Source organism: Cydia splendana, chromosome 12, assembly GCF_910591565.1.
Source record: "Cydia splendana chromosome 12, ilCydSple1.2, whole genome shotgun sequence".
In the NCBI taxonomy this organism is placed as follows: Eukaryota; Metazoa; Arthropoda; class Insecta; order Lepidoptera; family Tortricidae; genus Cydia; species Cydia splendana.
Genome location: NC_085971.1, coordinates 15,257,120 through 15,274,352, shown reverse-complemented (window position 1 = coordinate 15,274,352; position 17,233 = coordinate 15,257,120). Strand labels below are relative to the sequence as shown.

Below are 17,233 nucleotides of genomic sequence, written 5' to 3'. Positions count from 1 at the left end.
TATAAGGAGGTGCTATAGGTACAAAAGGCTACAACTACATAAATAAAAAATATAAATTAAAAGGTGTTAGGTACAAAACGTACATTAGATTATATTAAATAAGTCGAGCTCGATTAATCGATATATATAATTACAATTCAGTACGGTTACCATCAGTTTGTCACTGACATAAACGCCGTCGAGAACGTAATTTACTTTCTATACATCCCGTTTGCACTAATATGCGAGTGCGAGCGAGATGTATAGAAAGTAAATTACGTTCTCGACGGCGTTTATGTCAGTGACAAACTGATGGTAACCGTACTGGTGTCTTCAAGTCAAGAGTGAATACTGTGAATAAGCTTTTACTGAAATATTGAGCTACACCTTCGGCCTTGCCATCACTTTCCAGCAGGTGAGACTAAGGTCAGTCACTGTTCAGTCCGTAAAAAAAAACAAAATTAAAAAAACTCTCCTGCGCGTGCGAAGCCGCGGGCAAAAGCTAGTAATAATAATAATAATAATAATAAGCCGTAAGAGACATTCTAAAACTCATGATGAGTTATTTGACACGTCATATAGCCAACGAATGTTATATAGAAAATAGTTTTATACTTTACCTTAGCGTTAGATGAAAGTTATGTATTACAGCCCGTTCACACAGGGTGTCCGTTTTACTGTTCCGTTTTATCGTATACGTTTTTTTTCATTGATGGCGTATGGAGTTGTATGAGCGACTTCACATATGACACAGTATTCAGTATACAGTAAAAAATAACGGTCCGTAAAATTGTGACATTCCGTTTTGTCATCGAATACTGGATGAACGGAATACGTATCCGTCATGTATCCGTACGTTTTTACTGGATATAAACTGTGTGTGGTGTGGGGGGCGGGGGGAGCGGTGCAGCTAGACAAACAAGTTTGTACATGCACGCATTGTCTATTTTGCATTCATTAAAGAACGCGTGCTTTTGTTGCGACCAACCATGTCAATCAAGGAATGGGATAACTTAATAGACAAGGAATTGTTAATTAGTTTAATGGAACAGAGACCAGTTCTTTGGGACAAGACGCTAGATAAATACAAAGACAAGACTGCTAGTACTGCAAGTTGGCGCGAAATATGCGTTATTTTAAACAAAGATTTTGAGGATATGGAACAAAAACAAAGACAAGAGTTCGGTAAGTTTTCGTTTTATATTTGAATTGAGGTATATTCTAGATAGATTGGTCCTGCCATGAAACCGACCCAGCTTCGGACATAAAATAGTTCATAAATTCTGTTCGAACTGAATTAGCAGCATTACCACCTCGTGTCCTTCTCTCATTAGGTAGGTTTTCGAGTTGAACTTCTTCAGATACGCTATTATCACTGTTTGAGATTAAACCCTCCTCATCCCTGATAAAGTTGTGTAGAACAGTACATGCCTTAACGATCCATATAGCTGTTGTTTTATCAGTGTCTAAAGGTCGATGGAATATTCTCCACTTATTAGCTAAGATACCGAAAACACATTCAACGTATCTCCTAGCTCTAGTCAAGCGATAGTTGAATATTCGCTTATTTTTGTCCAGGTGCGTCCCGCCAAACGGCCTAAGTAAATTTTCATGTAATCCGAAACCTTCGTCTCCAATGATCACATATGGAACTCTCAACTCTGAGTTTGTTGATAATGGGCATGGTGCTGGTATTTGTAAACTGCCGTCTAGCATCATTTTCCAAAATGTTGTCTCCTTGAATATTGATGAATCACATTCTTTCCCATAAGATCCAACACTAACGTATACGAAGCGATAGTCAGAGTCTACGATCGCTAATAATACGATGGAAAAAAAATCCTTGTAATTCATATACATTGAACCGCTATTTTGTGGTTTTTTAAGTCTGACATGTTTTCCATCTGCTGCACCGAGACAGTGTGGAAAATTTGCTCTTTTGTTAAATCCATCTGCTATCTGTTTCCACTCATCGACTGATGCAGGAAGTCGCATATATACAGCACTCAAATTATTCCATATGCATCTTGAAACGTCTTTTATAATGTTGCTAACGGTCGATACACCAACACGATAGGTGTAATGAAGATCTTTAAATGAACATCCGGATGCTACATATCTGAAAAAAAAATTTTTTTGTTTCAGGAAAATATGTTATAAAAAAGTGGAGACAGATTAGAGATGCTTGGGTGAGAACGTTAAAAGATAAAAAGAATTGCAAGACATCTGGTTCTGCTGTCTCAAAGATAAAGCCGTACAAATATCATCATCAGATGTTATTTTTAAAAAATATTATTGAGCCTGGTGAAACGCACGAAAGTGCCTGTGCTGAAAAAACTGATGAGGTTAACACCACGGCAGTAAACAAAAATAATAAAACAAACGGAGATGACGGTGACGAGATTGAACATATTCGCAATGACACTCAAACAAAATCCCCCCCGACAAAACGAAGAGCACCAACAAAAAGATTAAATGAATTAGATGCTAAAATGATGGCCTACATAGACCACCAGATAAAACCCAAGAACATTGAACCGGATGATCGTAATCTCTTATTCTTCAAAGGTATTTTGCCGTCCTTGGCTGTGCTAAATGATGATGAAATTCTAGAATTTCAGTCTGGAGTTATTAAACTATTGCAAGATATTAAAAGAAGGAAAGTTAACCCGTCAACCAATTGGTCATCTCCATATACGCAAGCATCTAGTGCTAGTAATCACCAAACACAAGGGCATTTTACCCAAGCATCTGGTGCTATTAATCACCAAACACAAGGGTATTTTACCCAAGCATCTGGTGCTATTAATCACCAAACACAAGGGTATTATACCCAAGCATCTGGTGCTAGTAACCAAATACAAATTTTACAAGACCAGATTATAGTGTATAGTGATAGTACACCATCACCATCAGTACAATCTACGTGCAGTGATGAGAACACGCTAGATATGTCTGGGTTTTAATATTGTAAACGTTTGAGTAAAAATAAAAAGTACTTACCTTAAAAATATTGCTAGTTTTTCTTCAGGGCAGATACTTTTCCTCCAATTAGTGTCTTGCTTTTTTAAATCCTTTTCCAGTAGTTTAAGAAGATGATCAAAAGAAGACATCGACATACGAAAGTAATTAAAAAATTTTGAGTCGTCTCCCCGCAACTGACTCATGAGTAAACTGTAAGCACCTGCTCTACCTCTTTGCACCAAGAGTGGATGCTGCCAATAACGCCGATTGTACCGTCTCCGCTGGCGATAGTACCAATACAACACGACAACGTCCATCCTGGTAGACTAGCGGTGGTATACTGACGTGTCCGTAATTACGGAGACTACGTATGTGTGAACGGGCTCTCAGTTAATGCCGGATACGTTGAACGTTATACGGTGCCTATGTGTGAACAAAGCATATTTTTTTGTTGTATCCGTTAAAACGTGTACCGTAAATACGGATACTCTGTGTGAACGGGCTGTTGATCAAATGTCTTCTATACCGCATGACAGGTATATCTGATGAGAATATGTCATTCGTATGTATGTATATGTCTTATTAATTATATTACTTCATATTTACCTATATCAAAGATAAAGAGTTTATTATTCAAGTAGGCATATTACAATGCACTTATGAACGTCAAATAAAGCTTCACCGGCTCCAACCCTACACCTCTGCCTCGAGAAGATTTAAATCCCCCCTCTATTGGAGGAGGGTATCCCAATATGGGAAAGGCAACAAACTCGGCGGGTCACATCTATACAAAACATTACATCTTATAATTAACATGCATTACGAGTATATAAGAAAAAATACAATTTAAATTACTATAGAATTCATGCAATTACATACAGTAGGTATTTTTCTTTATAGAAATTTGATTTAATAATATGTATATATGTGTATCAAATCATACAAATACGTAGCTGTTTAAGAAAACAAATCAAATTCTTACAAAAGCAAAAGAAAAGAAAATTAATAAATGACAATATTATATTACATATAAGTATAAATCTGACTGATTGTTTGTTGTATCGATCAATAATATATTATTAGTTGTAATGTAGAGTGATAATCATCTCCGGTAGATATATACAATTATTTATACATACATATACTATACATCATGTCTAATTGTATACACGCCACGTTTATAATTATTTCCTCTCAATCGGTTCTACATGCCATAATTAGTTAAATTACCGCTGAAACACCACTAATCGCGGCACGTCTGCCGATGTACAGTCGGCCACATGTGTTAACCAAGTTTAGATTGTTATGGGTCCCAGGGTATTTAGTGGCTACGCCATTATGAGCCTAAATGGGGATAAGACAGATTATTCGGGGAATAGGTATTCTCCGCCGATAAGACCGCCTGTTGTTTACTTCTACATGTGTTGCTGTTATTCTGTATTCTTTTATAATAATATAATTACGTATGTAATAATGATTATTTGTATTGTATTCTACACTTCTGCATAGCACTGCACAAAGTCGCAAATTATTTTTTATTATTTATGTAATTAAATACAATGGTATTCTTAAATATAGTCATAGCCCCGCAAAACTCTACAATGAGTTCATCAGTCTCTGGGCGATTTTTCCGTAGGTTTTTACGTAAAAAAGTAGAATACTTCAATAGTATTCGTGAATTCACGAACTGTAAAAAAGCAGATTACTTATTTCTTCACACTTCATAATTAACAACAAATGATACTGCTCGTTTCTTAATACAATTAAAACAAAAGCTACATTTAATTACGCTCGTGAGCATAATATAAGTATCTCTACAAGCAGCTATCATAATCACCCTTAGCAAAACAAACGGCCCCCAAACATCGTTGACCCAATTCCTTTTCCAAATAACGCCGACTGTACTCGTTATGAGTAAACAGCACTTGTCGTGCGGCGTCTGTTCGCTTTTGTCTGTGACAGCTGGGCGTGTGTTAACGCCTTTAGCTTTAAGAATTAGACACACATGGCAAACAAATTATACAACACTAAAAAAATATAGGATTGATAAGACCTCAGCAGAAGTAAGGTTCTGAGTCAGGCACTTTGTGCGGTGAAATCTTTAAACAAATAGTGTCTTATAATCACGTTAGTTAAGATTCTTAAAAAAGTAAGTAATATCCCTGTATAATGAATACGGAAGGCAAAGTGTAAGGTAACTTTGTATATCACCACAGTTATTTCTAAAACATTCTGAAAAGCTTTTAAGTAGGTAATAAGATAATGAGAAAGTATGAAAGTATTTTTCGAATAGCTTGGGCGGGCTTTACGAGATTTTGAGTTTTTAGGTATAAATTATATGGCTATGACATGACAGCTCTGTCACCGTACCCAAGCTATTTGAAAAATACTATAGTGCTAAAGATGATAATCTCGCCATTTTTATAGTTGACATTTAATGTTATATAGGTAGGTATATAAGGTATATAATATATTCGACTTCGTGAGTAAGTCTCACTTCGCTTCTTGTGATATATTTATAGGTAGAGTTGGTGTGAACGCGCCCTTACCCCGCAGTCATAGGTTTCGCCGAGCGGCATTAAAATTTCACCACATCATTAAACTTGCCGGATTCCGCATTTAGCGGGTTTTCAATTGAAATACTTCAACGGCCCTCGTACGGCTCGTACGCGTTTAGGTACAGGGCTACAAGCAAATTAATGTAAGTTATGTACTACTTATGATAAATTTATCATTTATTTATTTATACTAACTTCAAAGTGTGACATTTAATAAGACTGCCTAATGTGATGTGACGCCTTGTGACGCCGTTTGAACAGAGCTGGGCACCGTTAATCAAAAAGTTAACTTCGTTAATCGTTAATCCGTTAAATATAAAGTAAACTTCGTTAAACGTTAAAACGTAAGTAACGTTTTAACGTTTAACGAAGTTCAAAAGTTTTAACGGAAGTTAAAGTTAATCGTTAACTCGAAATCGTAAATATAAGCAATAGGAAATAAAACTAGTACAAATAATCATAATTTTTGATTTTTATTAAAGACTAATCTACTAATTAACATGGTAATCATTACTAATTAATAATAGCATAGCCAATAAAAATATCATTCGCTAGCATCTGCCATATAAGGTGCAAACCTAACGCAAACTAGTCGGAACGTGATCGGCGCGGCGCGGCAGCGCGCGGCCTTGGTGTGAGTAGGTTCTTAGGTATTAACGATTAACGGACTTAAGGAAAGTTAACGGAAGTTAACAAGTCCGTTACAGGTTTTTAAACTTAACTTAAAATTTTATTCGTTACTTGAAAACTTAACTTCCTTAATTAACGATTAACGGATTAACGGACTTCTGCCCAGCTATGCGTTTGAATAGGTGACGTTCGGACGTCAACTGCACCTGTTGACGTTTAGTCCGTCGCTCATTTAATCTAAATAATAATAGATTTACCCCCTTATTCATAAAACTTTACGGGTCTGATTTAGTTAAATTTTGTTTTATCCCTTTCATAGAAATACATAAGTCAAAATGACAGATAGGACAAATGATTATTAGGTAATTGAGGTTTGTAGCGCGTTTATGAATAAGGGGGTAAGAGTTTTGTTTGTAAACTTCCTTATAATGTGTGTAATAAACTATTTAATTTTTTTTAATCAAGGAAATTTATAGATACTGCGGCGGCTTCAACGCCGCCGCTGTAATGTCGCAACAAATGTGTTGTGTGTGTAAAGTAATGTGTTTGTGTGTGTGTATGTGTGTGTGTGTAATGTGTGTAGTAATGCAACTGCAGCTACATTACTATTGCAGCTAATATGTTTATTTTTCATAGTCATCATTATATTTAATAAGGTATTGATGTAATACCAATATTGTATTTATAATATTTATATCTTGTTTTCGACACCTATTTCGGCATATATTGTCAGTATTTGTACATACTTTAGTCTCTCAACATACTTTCTTCGACTGTCTTAATCTGCCTATATAGTGCTTTAGTACCGTAAAATGGGGGGGTAGGGTTCACGGGGAGAGTTGGATCATGAATGGGGAGAGAAGAGATGAAAGGGGGGTGAGATGGAATTTCAAGGCTACTGCTTCAAAAATAATGTAATCCAATTTAAAATGGAGCTATAGTAATACACATAATAAAAAAAAATCCATCTAACAATCTTCCAAAATCACCTGTGTATGAAAACCCAACTCACCCCAAATACGAGGGACTACGGGGTGAGGTGGGATTTCCTGTTTATCGTCAAAGTTATGATATGGAACTACCCAAAATAAAATAAAAACTAAAATACAAACGTCCGGAACACTTATTATATACACCATTCAGTTTGCATATGTAAAAATAAAATGTTATCGATGTTTGAATGTCAGTTTTGCACCTACTCACCCCATTTTACGGTACCTATTTTTTGTATACCCGTACCCATTAAGCATTCTTTCTTGCGAAATTGCAACAAAGTAGTGTTTAGTGTTTTGTAAACTATTTCCCTCATGAACATAAAACTATAGCAAGGAATAAAATATAATAATAATCTAAAGAATAACACAGTACCTACGTGGCTCCGTAAAATACTCGTAGCTGCGAATTTTAAGCCCAAAACCGGCATTCGGATTTGAAAATTTGTTCTTGATTTCATATTGACAAGATTATACAGTGCCTTTAGTGCGACTTGCATTGCATTTATCGTCTATACCAGGGGTCACCAAATGGCGGACCGCGGGTCTGGATGCGGACCGCCGACCTCTTCTTCTTCTTCCTCGCGTTATCCCGGCATTTCGCCACGGCTCATGAGAGCCTGGGGTCCGCTTGACAACTAATCCCATGATTTGATGTAGGCACTAGTTTTTACGAAAGCGACTGCCATCTGACCTTCCAACCCAGAGGGGAAACTAGGCCTTATTGGGATTAGTCCGGTTTCCTCACGATGTTTTCCTTCACCGAAAAGCGACTGGTAAATATCAAATGATATTTCGTACATAAGTTCCGAAAAACTCATTGGTACGAGCCGGGGTTTGAACCCGCGACCTCCGGATTGCAAGTCGCACGCTCTTACCGCTAGGCCACCAGCGCTTCTACCGCCGAGCTATATAATTTTAATACATATTTAATAAACTCAAGTAGAAACGGACCGCGATGGTCACATTATTTAAAAAAATCGGACCCCTGAAGAAACTAATTGGTGACCCCTGGTCTATACTATTTAAAACTGAATCAATGGTTCCACCATTTAGGAAATAATCCAATAACTTATTCTTCTTCAACCTAGCGTTTTCCCGCCCTAGCGCCAGGGTCCGCTTTCCTGCTCAATTCTAAAACCAAAAACTCAAATAATCCAAAAACTTATTCGAAAAAATATTCCACAATTATCGAAATTGCTCACAAAATTTCACGAGAATCGTTTGAGAGAAATAAGACTACGTCGGACGAATGGAGAATGGAGAACAATCGGACAGACATACGATAGCATTTTTGCCCCAGAAGAGATTAAGCGCTTGTCGCTCGCTCGGTCAATGAGCGTGCATAGAAAAAATATCATAATAATATCAAATCAATTACCGATCTCTTAAATCTAAATGCCACTCTATGCGGTGTGCTATGTCCTGTTCTAGAATAAGAAATAAGAACACGAACCAAATAATTTATGACATTGCTTTCTTTATTACTGGTAGTGGTCCGAGCATTGCGAAATTTGTGTAAGCCCGACCAGATACAGCCTGGGAATGAAAATTGGATTGCAGACTAAATAAGTAAGTAGCAAAAAGCAAAATTCGTAGAATGTTTTTATTGCGTTGTTGATTTAACAATACACTTCAATCTATAGACCGGTATACTGTTCACTTTTTCTACAATAGTCCCGATGCCTGCTGAGACCGACCGGTTCATGGGTGTCTATTGTTGCGCCTATGAACGGGTTCCAGCAGGCGTTATACATGACATTAAAGCTCTTCACGCAAGCCTATCAAAAGACCGGAATTTATAGGCCCGTGAAATCCAATAAGATACAAATGGTAGTGTATGACCGTAATAACGGTTTTGTTTCGGCATAAAAAAAAACATTAAAAAGAATAAACCATTTATTCACGGAAACAGCATATTTTTACATAATAGGTACAACCTCCGTCAAACTGTATAACAGTTTGTTGGCAGAAATAGGCTCCTCTCTTTACATACTTACTGTTTTAGGCTATTTTACTTATTTAGGTAGGTAACTTGAATAGTGGAGGATTTATATGATGGAAATTCGAAATATCTATATTAGCGCCACTTGCACCATTCCACTAACCCGGGGTTAAGCGATTAAACCGTTAACCGTGTCAAATTGTACTGGTAACCATGGCAACTTCAGGTTTAACCGGATGACGAACCCAAAAAACAAAAAAACAAAAAGAAACTTAATAGTTTCCAAGCTGTTTTGAAACCCTGTTTATGTCAAAGCGCTTAACAAAATTACTGTATTTTACTTATTCCCCTATTTACCACTAGTCTGTACCCGTCACATATAAAAACCTGCGGTCTCAAGACCACAAGCAGCCCTGCGTTGCGGTTAGCTTTGTTACTTTGTACATACAAACATAGCAACTTACTAGCTAACTATTCAATAAAAACCTCATATAACCTCGTATTGACAACGAAAAATCGACTTTAACTACGCGGATTAGTGTTAACTTTTGCCAGAACATCTATAAAGAGATACGATGGTTCGTAAGTGAATGGTGGGAGGCAATCTCATGATTAGAGTCGTGCTGAACAGAGGGCGTGGGTGCTTAACTTGCCGGTACTCATTTAGGTCTTGCTTATGATTTGCTTGCACATCGGATTTGTTGGGAAACTGGCTTTCTTCGACACTTGTTGGACGTTGGAGCACGTCTTGGACGTAAAAATGCAACGTTGTATTTACAAAGAAAAAGTTGTGTTAGTTTGAAGGTATTTTAAATTGTATTAACTAGAAATCTCTCGTAAGATTGATAATTAGGTTGAAATATTTACCTAGAAAAACAAAGAACTGGCAACTAATCCACCGAAAAAACATTTTTACATTTGTATACTGTTTTTCTTATTTTACTTTTTTATATAGGCTTTCCACTGAGGCGGAGATGAGAGGAATCAAAGCATTACAGCGGAGCGATTAAGAGATGGATTATAACCAAATGCTATTGGTTGATGTTTACAAGAACTATCCATGAAGTGAGCCCGCTAGATGGCGCGAGTGCACAGAGCGAGCGCACGGTGTACGCGGGTGCAATAGGGTTGTTGACACATGTTAAATTGTATAACTAAATCTAGTTAAATAGATTGAAAATTAGCAATTTATCACAATAAATTGGAAACTTAAAAAATATACGGGAATAATAAAAAAAATACACGACCTCAAAGTTAAAAAAAAAAAATTTCAACTTCTAAATAGGAAAAAAATAATGGTTCCATACGATTCCGTACATTTTATTAAAAAAAATATTGTATACCAACAACATACATACACGCAATATTTCGATCTTTAGCGTTGCTCATACTATTTGTTGTTACCCGCTCCGCTCCGTGCAAGCGCGGACGCCGGAATAAATAAGTAAAATACTGAACTTGCTTGAGCAATCAATTGTCTCAAGTGTTGTAGTGTCTAGTGTCTGTCCGTGCTGTTCGTTAACGATGCCGCTGAGAACACGACGACCCGTCTTAATACTAGTATAATGGGCGCATTGTTGTTGGGGGAAATTGACATATTTATTCATTTTACATAATATGACAATAATATGACATTATTAATAAACGAAAAGAAAAATGTTGAAATATTACACTAGCGACCCGCCCCGGCTTCGCACGGGTTACACAAAACCTTAGCAAGTTATACACCTAAACCTTCCTCAAGAATCACTCTATTGATAGGTGAAAACCGCATGAAAATCCGTTTAGTAGTTTTTGAGTTTATCGTGAACATACATACACACAAACAGACAGACGCGGCGGGGGCCTTTGTTATCTCAGGTGTATAGAAATAGCTAGAACTTAGATCGCAAGCTTTCTCCGTTCCCTCATATTTATGGTCAGATAGAGAAAACGTCCTGACCCAAATAAAGGAGGATTGCGACCCTAATATTGTTATGTGAGACATTTACATAAAGATTAACGCTACGAGCCCCGGCTACGCCGTAGCGCTGCTACGCGTAGCTCGTAGGCGGCTACGACCGGCGGCACAGATTTAAAAATAACAGTTACGGCATCGATGTTTACATAAAAAAAATGTGTAAGTATGTGATATAAGTTCGAAACAATAAAACTATTCACTGTGGCTTGTTTTGGGGAATAGCCTTATTATTATTATTATAGCCTTTATTATTCCTTAAAAAGATTCACATTTAGTTACAAGTATATACATAATTTTTTTTTTTTTTTTTTTACAGCTTGAAGTAGTAAATACATTTCATCATTATCATAAGTTGCAAATATGCTTAATGCTATGCTGATTTTATATAACAATAGGTTACCTAATTTTTAGAGCAACAAATATATTTGATTTATAGTAGTCAAGATATTTAAATAATTTTAATAACAACATTTAGGAAGTCATGAATGAATAAAAATAAGATTGTAAAATTTAATAAAAAATAAAATATAATAAAAAAGTATACCTAATAATAAATTATTTTTGGTCATAAACCGTGAAATAAAGATAATTAATTTAATAAATGAGCAAAATTGTTGTATAAAATTATTTAAAATCCGTTTAAAAATATTGAAATAATCATAATATATCTATATCACAGTCTTAAAGTTAATCAAAACAAAAATAATAATTGCATTATAAAAATAGTTCACATTTTGTTTGTATTGCATTATTAAATCCAAAAAAAAAGTTAAAATAAATTGTAAATAATTAAAACGCATTTCATCTCGATAAATTGTAAACTTACGATTAAAAATATAAAAAATTCAAAATAATAATAATGTATAACATGCAGTATATATATGTTTTTTGTTAGTTAAAATATCTTCTAAGGACCTCTTCTCGAGTAAAGGCCTCCTCCATACTCTTCCAGGTGTCTCTATCTCTTGCTTTTCTTATCCAGTCTTTTCCTGCCACTCTGACAATCTCATCGTTCCATCTATCTTTCGGCTTTCCTTGCATTCTTTTATTGGGCGGGCCTGTCCATGTAGTGATTTTTTTTGTCCATTTGTCGGCGTTCATACGGGCAACATGGCCAGCCCACTTCCATTTTTGTTTCTTACAGTATTCTAGAGCGTCTATAACATTCGTTTTTTCCCTGATATGGACGTTGCGTATTCTGTCTTTTCTTTTAATATTTAAAATGCTTCTCTCTAAAGCTGCTTGACATGTTCGAATTTTGTGTTTGGTGTCGTTTCCATATATCCATGTTTGGCTGCCGTAGGACTAGCCTTATTACACATGTATCTTACACCATATTTCAAAAAGCCAATTTCCAAAAAAGTTTAAAAGTAGGTAAGAGCTTATTTATTTTAAAATTTATTGCACATCAAAAACGGTACAAATGGCGGATTTATTGCCTCATGGCATTCTCTACCAGTCAACCTTAGGGCCAAACAGAAAAATGTCAAGGTGGATGCAGTGAGAAGTGTTTATAAATATAAGCAAACAAGTATTAAGAAGCAAACAAGTATTATTAAGTAAATATAAGCAAACAAGTATTATTAAGGAGTGAGTCTATTAATGCCTTTGCCTATTGTAATTTTATTTTTCTGTTGACTGATTTTAATGTTGACCTTATGCGACCGAGTAGCAACGTCGCTCAGGATCTAAGTGCTTTTTTTAGCGAAAACAATCTAGAACAGTTAGTGAAAGAACCGACACGAATGGGCGACACTTCTAGCACACTTCTAGACCTAGTAATAACCGATTCACCTCAGCTATGTACTCGAGTGGAGGTGCATCATAACCCATCAATTAGTGACCACGCTCTTATTGTTACGGATTTTAATATCGCAAGTCCTCAGCAGCTACCTCGGTTCTGCTATAAACGCGTGCTTAATAATATAAATGATGCTGCCTTTACAAAAGATTTAGAGAGTATACCTTGGTCAGAAGTTATTCATATGGGTAACGTCAATAGTATGGTAAACCTTTTTAATCGATTAATAATTGAACTATTTGATAGACATGCTCCATATAGAAAAAAACGTATTCCAGATAATATTAGTCCTTGGATTACAGATACAATAAAAGAAATGGTGGCACTTAAAAATACCGCATTTTTAAATGCCCGTCGTACTAAGGCGGAACCTCAAATTGAATATTATAAAAGTTTGCGCAACTATGTTAACACGGCAATCAAAAAAGAAAAGCATGCCTACTTTGAATGCTATATTAATAAAAATAGAAATAAACCTTATACTATGTGGCAGCATCTTAAAAGACACACAGTGGTTGCTAATGCGGCCCCGCCCGGCATACCTCAACATCTTAATAGCCCAGATGACATAAATAACTTTTTCCTCAATCTGTCAGGGGCTTCAACCCTTGACCCTGATACAATAAATTTTTTTAGGACGAGTAATTACACTGAAAATCAGTTTCACATAGAATCAACTACCGAGTCGGTAATTCTGATAATTATAAATGGCATTGATACGGGGGCAGCGGGTTTTGATGGTATAACGATCCATATGATACAGATGACCTTGCCGACTACTCTACCCGTTATTACGTACATAGTAAATAAATCTATAGTTGTTGGTGTGTGCCCGGACGACTGGAAGTGCGCTCGTGTGAAACCCATTCCTAAAGGCTCCTCAGTGGAAGACTTTAAAGATCTGCGGCCAATTAGCATCTTACCTGTGTTATCTAAAATAATTGAAAGGGTGATATGTAGACAGCTCACGAAATATTTAGAAAACAATCGAATTTTGCCCTTAACGCAATCAGGCTTCCGTAGCGGACACGGCACGGCCACGGCGCTTGCGCATGTGGTTGACGACGTGCTAGCGGCCTCCGACGAGGGCTGCGGTACCGTTTTGGTTTTATTTGACTTTTCCCGCGCTTTCGATTGCTTGAGCTCTGAGTTGCTACTTGCTAAAATGCGTTATTATGGTATATCAAACACAGCATGTGAATGGTTTAAGTCGTTTCTAACCACTAGGACCCAGTATGTAGAAACTGAAAACAGTGACGGGGAGTTGCAAAAATCACAGGTTAAAGCAATAGAAAGAGGCACACCCCAGGGGTCAATTTTGAGTCCGATTCTTTTCATCCTGTATACGGCGGATCTTCTGAAGTGTGTTAAAAATTGTAGGATACACCTGTATGCAGATGACACCCAGATCTATTACTCTTTCAAAAGCTGTGACACGAAAATAGCTGAAAGTTTAATAAATTTGGATCTAAGCGCAATATCGCGATGGTCGGCTAAAAATACGCTCGTTTTAAATCCATTAAAAACCAAATTCATGATCCTCGGAACTACCGGACAATGTATGAAAATTAAAGAAAATAATCCACGTATTAAAGTAGATGATCAATTAATTGAACAAGTTAATGTTACAAAAAACCTAGGCATTTTAATGGATAGCGAACTACGCTTTTGTGAACATGTTAATAGTAAGGTTGGAAACGCATATTACCGTTTAAAGGCCCTTTATACCTTAAGGGAGCACTTGTCAGAAAAGGTACGGGAAACCCTCGTTGAAGCCTTAGTTTTGTCACACTTTAACTACTGCGATACAGTCTATGGGCCTCGGCTATACGCTAAGACCGCGCGAACTATTCAACGGGTACAGAACGCGTGTGCTAGATTCTGTTACAACGTGCCAAAGCGCGCGCATGTCACGCCTTTCTTTAATGAAAAAAAGTCCCTAAAAATGGCGGCGCGGAGGCAACTACATCTAGCAACACAGGTATATAAAATTGTTCAAACTCGCAGGCCTGAGTACTTGTTTAAAAAGCTTAGATGGCCGAAAAATAAAGACCGTGGAGTTCGCAGTATGCATGTTAATAAGTTAATTGTACCGAAGCATAAATTTATAGGGTTCCAAGGTAGTTTTACCTATCGTGCCTCGAAAATATGGAATGATTTACTACCCCCTCTCCGTACGAATATGTCATTACCGACTTTCAAAGCTAATTTTAAAAGAATTCTTTTAAGAGAACAATAATGTGAACGATGATTTAAATTAAATTTAAATTTAAACTTAAACTTAAAGTAAATTTTAACCGTTTGGGGCCCAATTGCTGGACAGGGATACGTGAACAAGTATTTCTATATAAAATTGTAATTTAGATTTAAATGAGCACCTAAGTAAATGTTAATACAGGCTACGAAGGCATGTATTCCCCTATAGCTAGCAATTTTTTTTTATACGCTTAGAGACAGGTACGGGCTGAAAAACAGCGCTGTGCAGTCGCCAGACTCGCGGCATAAGCTGAGTCCCGAGCCTATTGTCGCACTTAGGAATTAAACATTAACAAATAGTTCTAAATGTTATACCTATTATATAAATAGTTATAAAAAGATGTATGTATACTTATCGCTATTCTGCTTTGTGCTGTAATTAATGCTTATTGCCTTTATATAGGGTGGTTGACTGTCAAGTCAAATCAAGTTCTCTTTTTTTTTTGCGACGTGTCGGAACGGTTAGCGACTATGGAGTGTATATGAACGCACACACGACACGATGTCACGTTAAAATTACATTCTCCTTGTATATCTCGTTAATTAAATATATTACATATATTCTATATTTTATATACAGTCAACAACCCTATCGGACTTTAACCTTATAATGTAAGCTGTAACCTTTTTTGTTTTCTCTTTGTTCGATTTGTTGCTGTAAGTTTTGTTGCGACAATAAATGACTTTTTATTTTATTTTTTATTTATTTTATTACATACTACAAATAATACTAAAATATACCTTATTACGACAACGACAATAATGTTTTATATTGCTGCGTGACAATTACTACTCACAGAACGAATAATACAATCTCCCTAAGAGACCCCAATGTTGTTGCTTACACAACATGAAGTATTTTTATAAATTTATGTGTCATCTGTCTGCTGCGAGGCTGTGACACGACAAAGGCGACTCAATTTCGGTACAAAAAGCCGGCAAATTTTAAAAATATAGGCGAAGGGCCGTTCCAAATGCCTTTTCTTACTAACAAAATTGGTTTGCGAGACTATATTGTGTTGTCTGTTCACAGAATCTGTGACATGACATAGGCGACTTAATTTTGGATTAATCAGCGTGGCTTGTTGCCGGACTATTTTTAGCCTTAGGGACGGCTTCGCTCTCAAATGAAGTGGCTGTGGGCGTCTGTGGGAATATATTTGGGGGTTTTCAGAAAAAAACGGTACCAATTACTTTTTTTAGAAAAACCGTCAAAGTCTGGGTTATTTACACTCAGAACCACGAGTACTATGGTTAGACAAAAAACCGGGCAAGTGCGAGTTGGACTCGCGCACGAAGGGTTCCGTACCATAATGCAAAAAAAAAAAAACAAAAAAAAAAGCAAAAAAAAAAACGGTCACCCATCCAAATACTGACCACTCCCGACGTTGCTTAACTTTGGTCAAAAATCACGTTTGTTGTATGGGAGCCCCATTTAAATCTTTATTTTATTCTGTTTTTAGTATTTGTTGTAATAGCGGCAACAGAAATACATCATCTGTGAAAATTTCAACTGTCTAGCTATCACGGTTCGTGAGATACAGCCTGGTGACAGACGGACGGACGGACGGACGGACAGCGAAGTCTTAGTAATAGGGTCCCGTTTTACCCTTTGGGTACGGAACCCTAAAAAAAGTGTCCCCAGTTTTGCATACAAATTTTGGGTGTCAGTTTTGTAACGGTCCATACAAAATGTACGCGAAAATGCGTTACAAAACTGTCATATTTATGGGACACATTTTTTTCTTTTTAAATGAAAAATTTTTGGTACAACTTTAAATAGAAATGCCCAATTATCCGACCTTAATAGATCTAACAGATGAAAATGTTTAGCAAATGATTCGGCAGTTGAGCGTGTGTTAGCCCTCGTGGGGTCCTATTGACGCGCTTTGTTAATTAAAAGGCCATTCACGTGACGACTGCGGGTCGCACTGCAACTGCAGTTAGCGCTCATTTGTCTCTACAGCTCTATTTGTGGGAGCCATTCCTTTGACTGGATGCAGCCGTTTTACCTATTTGTACTGGCCGACGCGACTATTTTGACAATTGTATTTTACTAGACTTATATCGACTGGGATATGAACCGTGATTACCTTTTGTATTGTTTTCGAGCTCCCGATATTTCGACGCAGGCACAGTCGACTTCAA

General features: G+C 36.6%; 2 protein-coding genes across 2 annotated transcripts; one reads left to right on the top strand and one right to left on the bottom strand.

Moving 5' to 3' along the window:
* Positions 1 to 939: 939 nt before the first annotated feature.
* Positions 940 to 3,260, bottom strand: LOC134795695 (uncharacterized). Its single transcript, XM_063767629.1, has 2 exons — positions 2,983 to 3,260; positions 940 to 2,098 (listed from the first exon to the last, which is right to left on the bottom strand). The coding sequence occupies exons 1-2, from the start codon at positions 3,258 to 3,260 to the stop codon at positions 1,201 to 1,203; spliced, it is 1,176 nt and encodes a 391-aa protein (XP_063623699.1). The 3' UTR covers positions 940 to 1,200.
* On the top strand, positions 969 to 3,060 carry LOC134795702 (uncharacterized). Its single transcript, XM_063767638.1, has 2 exons — positions 969 to 1,164; positions 2,125 to 3,060. Exons 1-2 carry the CDS (start codon positions 969 to 971, stop codon positions 2,943 to 2,945), a joined length of 1,017 nt encoding a protein of 338 aa, XP_063623708.1. The 3' UTR covers positions 2,946 to 3,060.
* Positions 3,261 to 17,233: the final 13,973 nt, after the last annotated feature.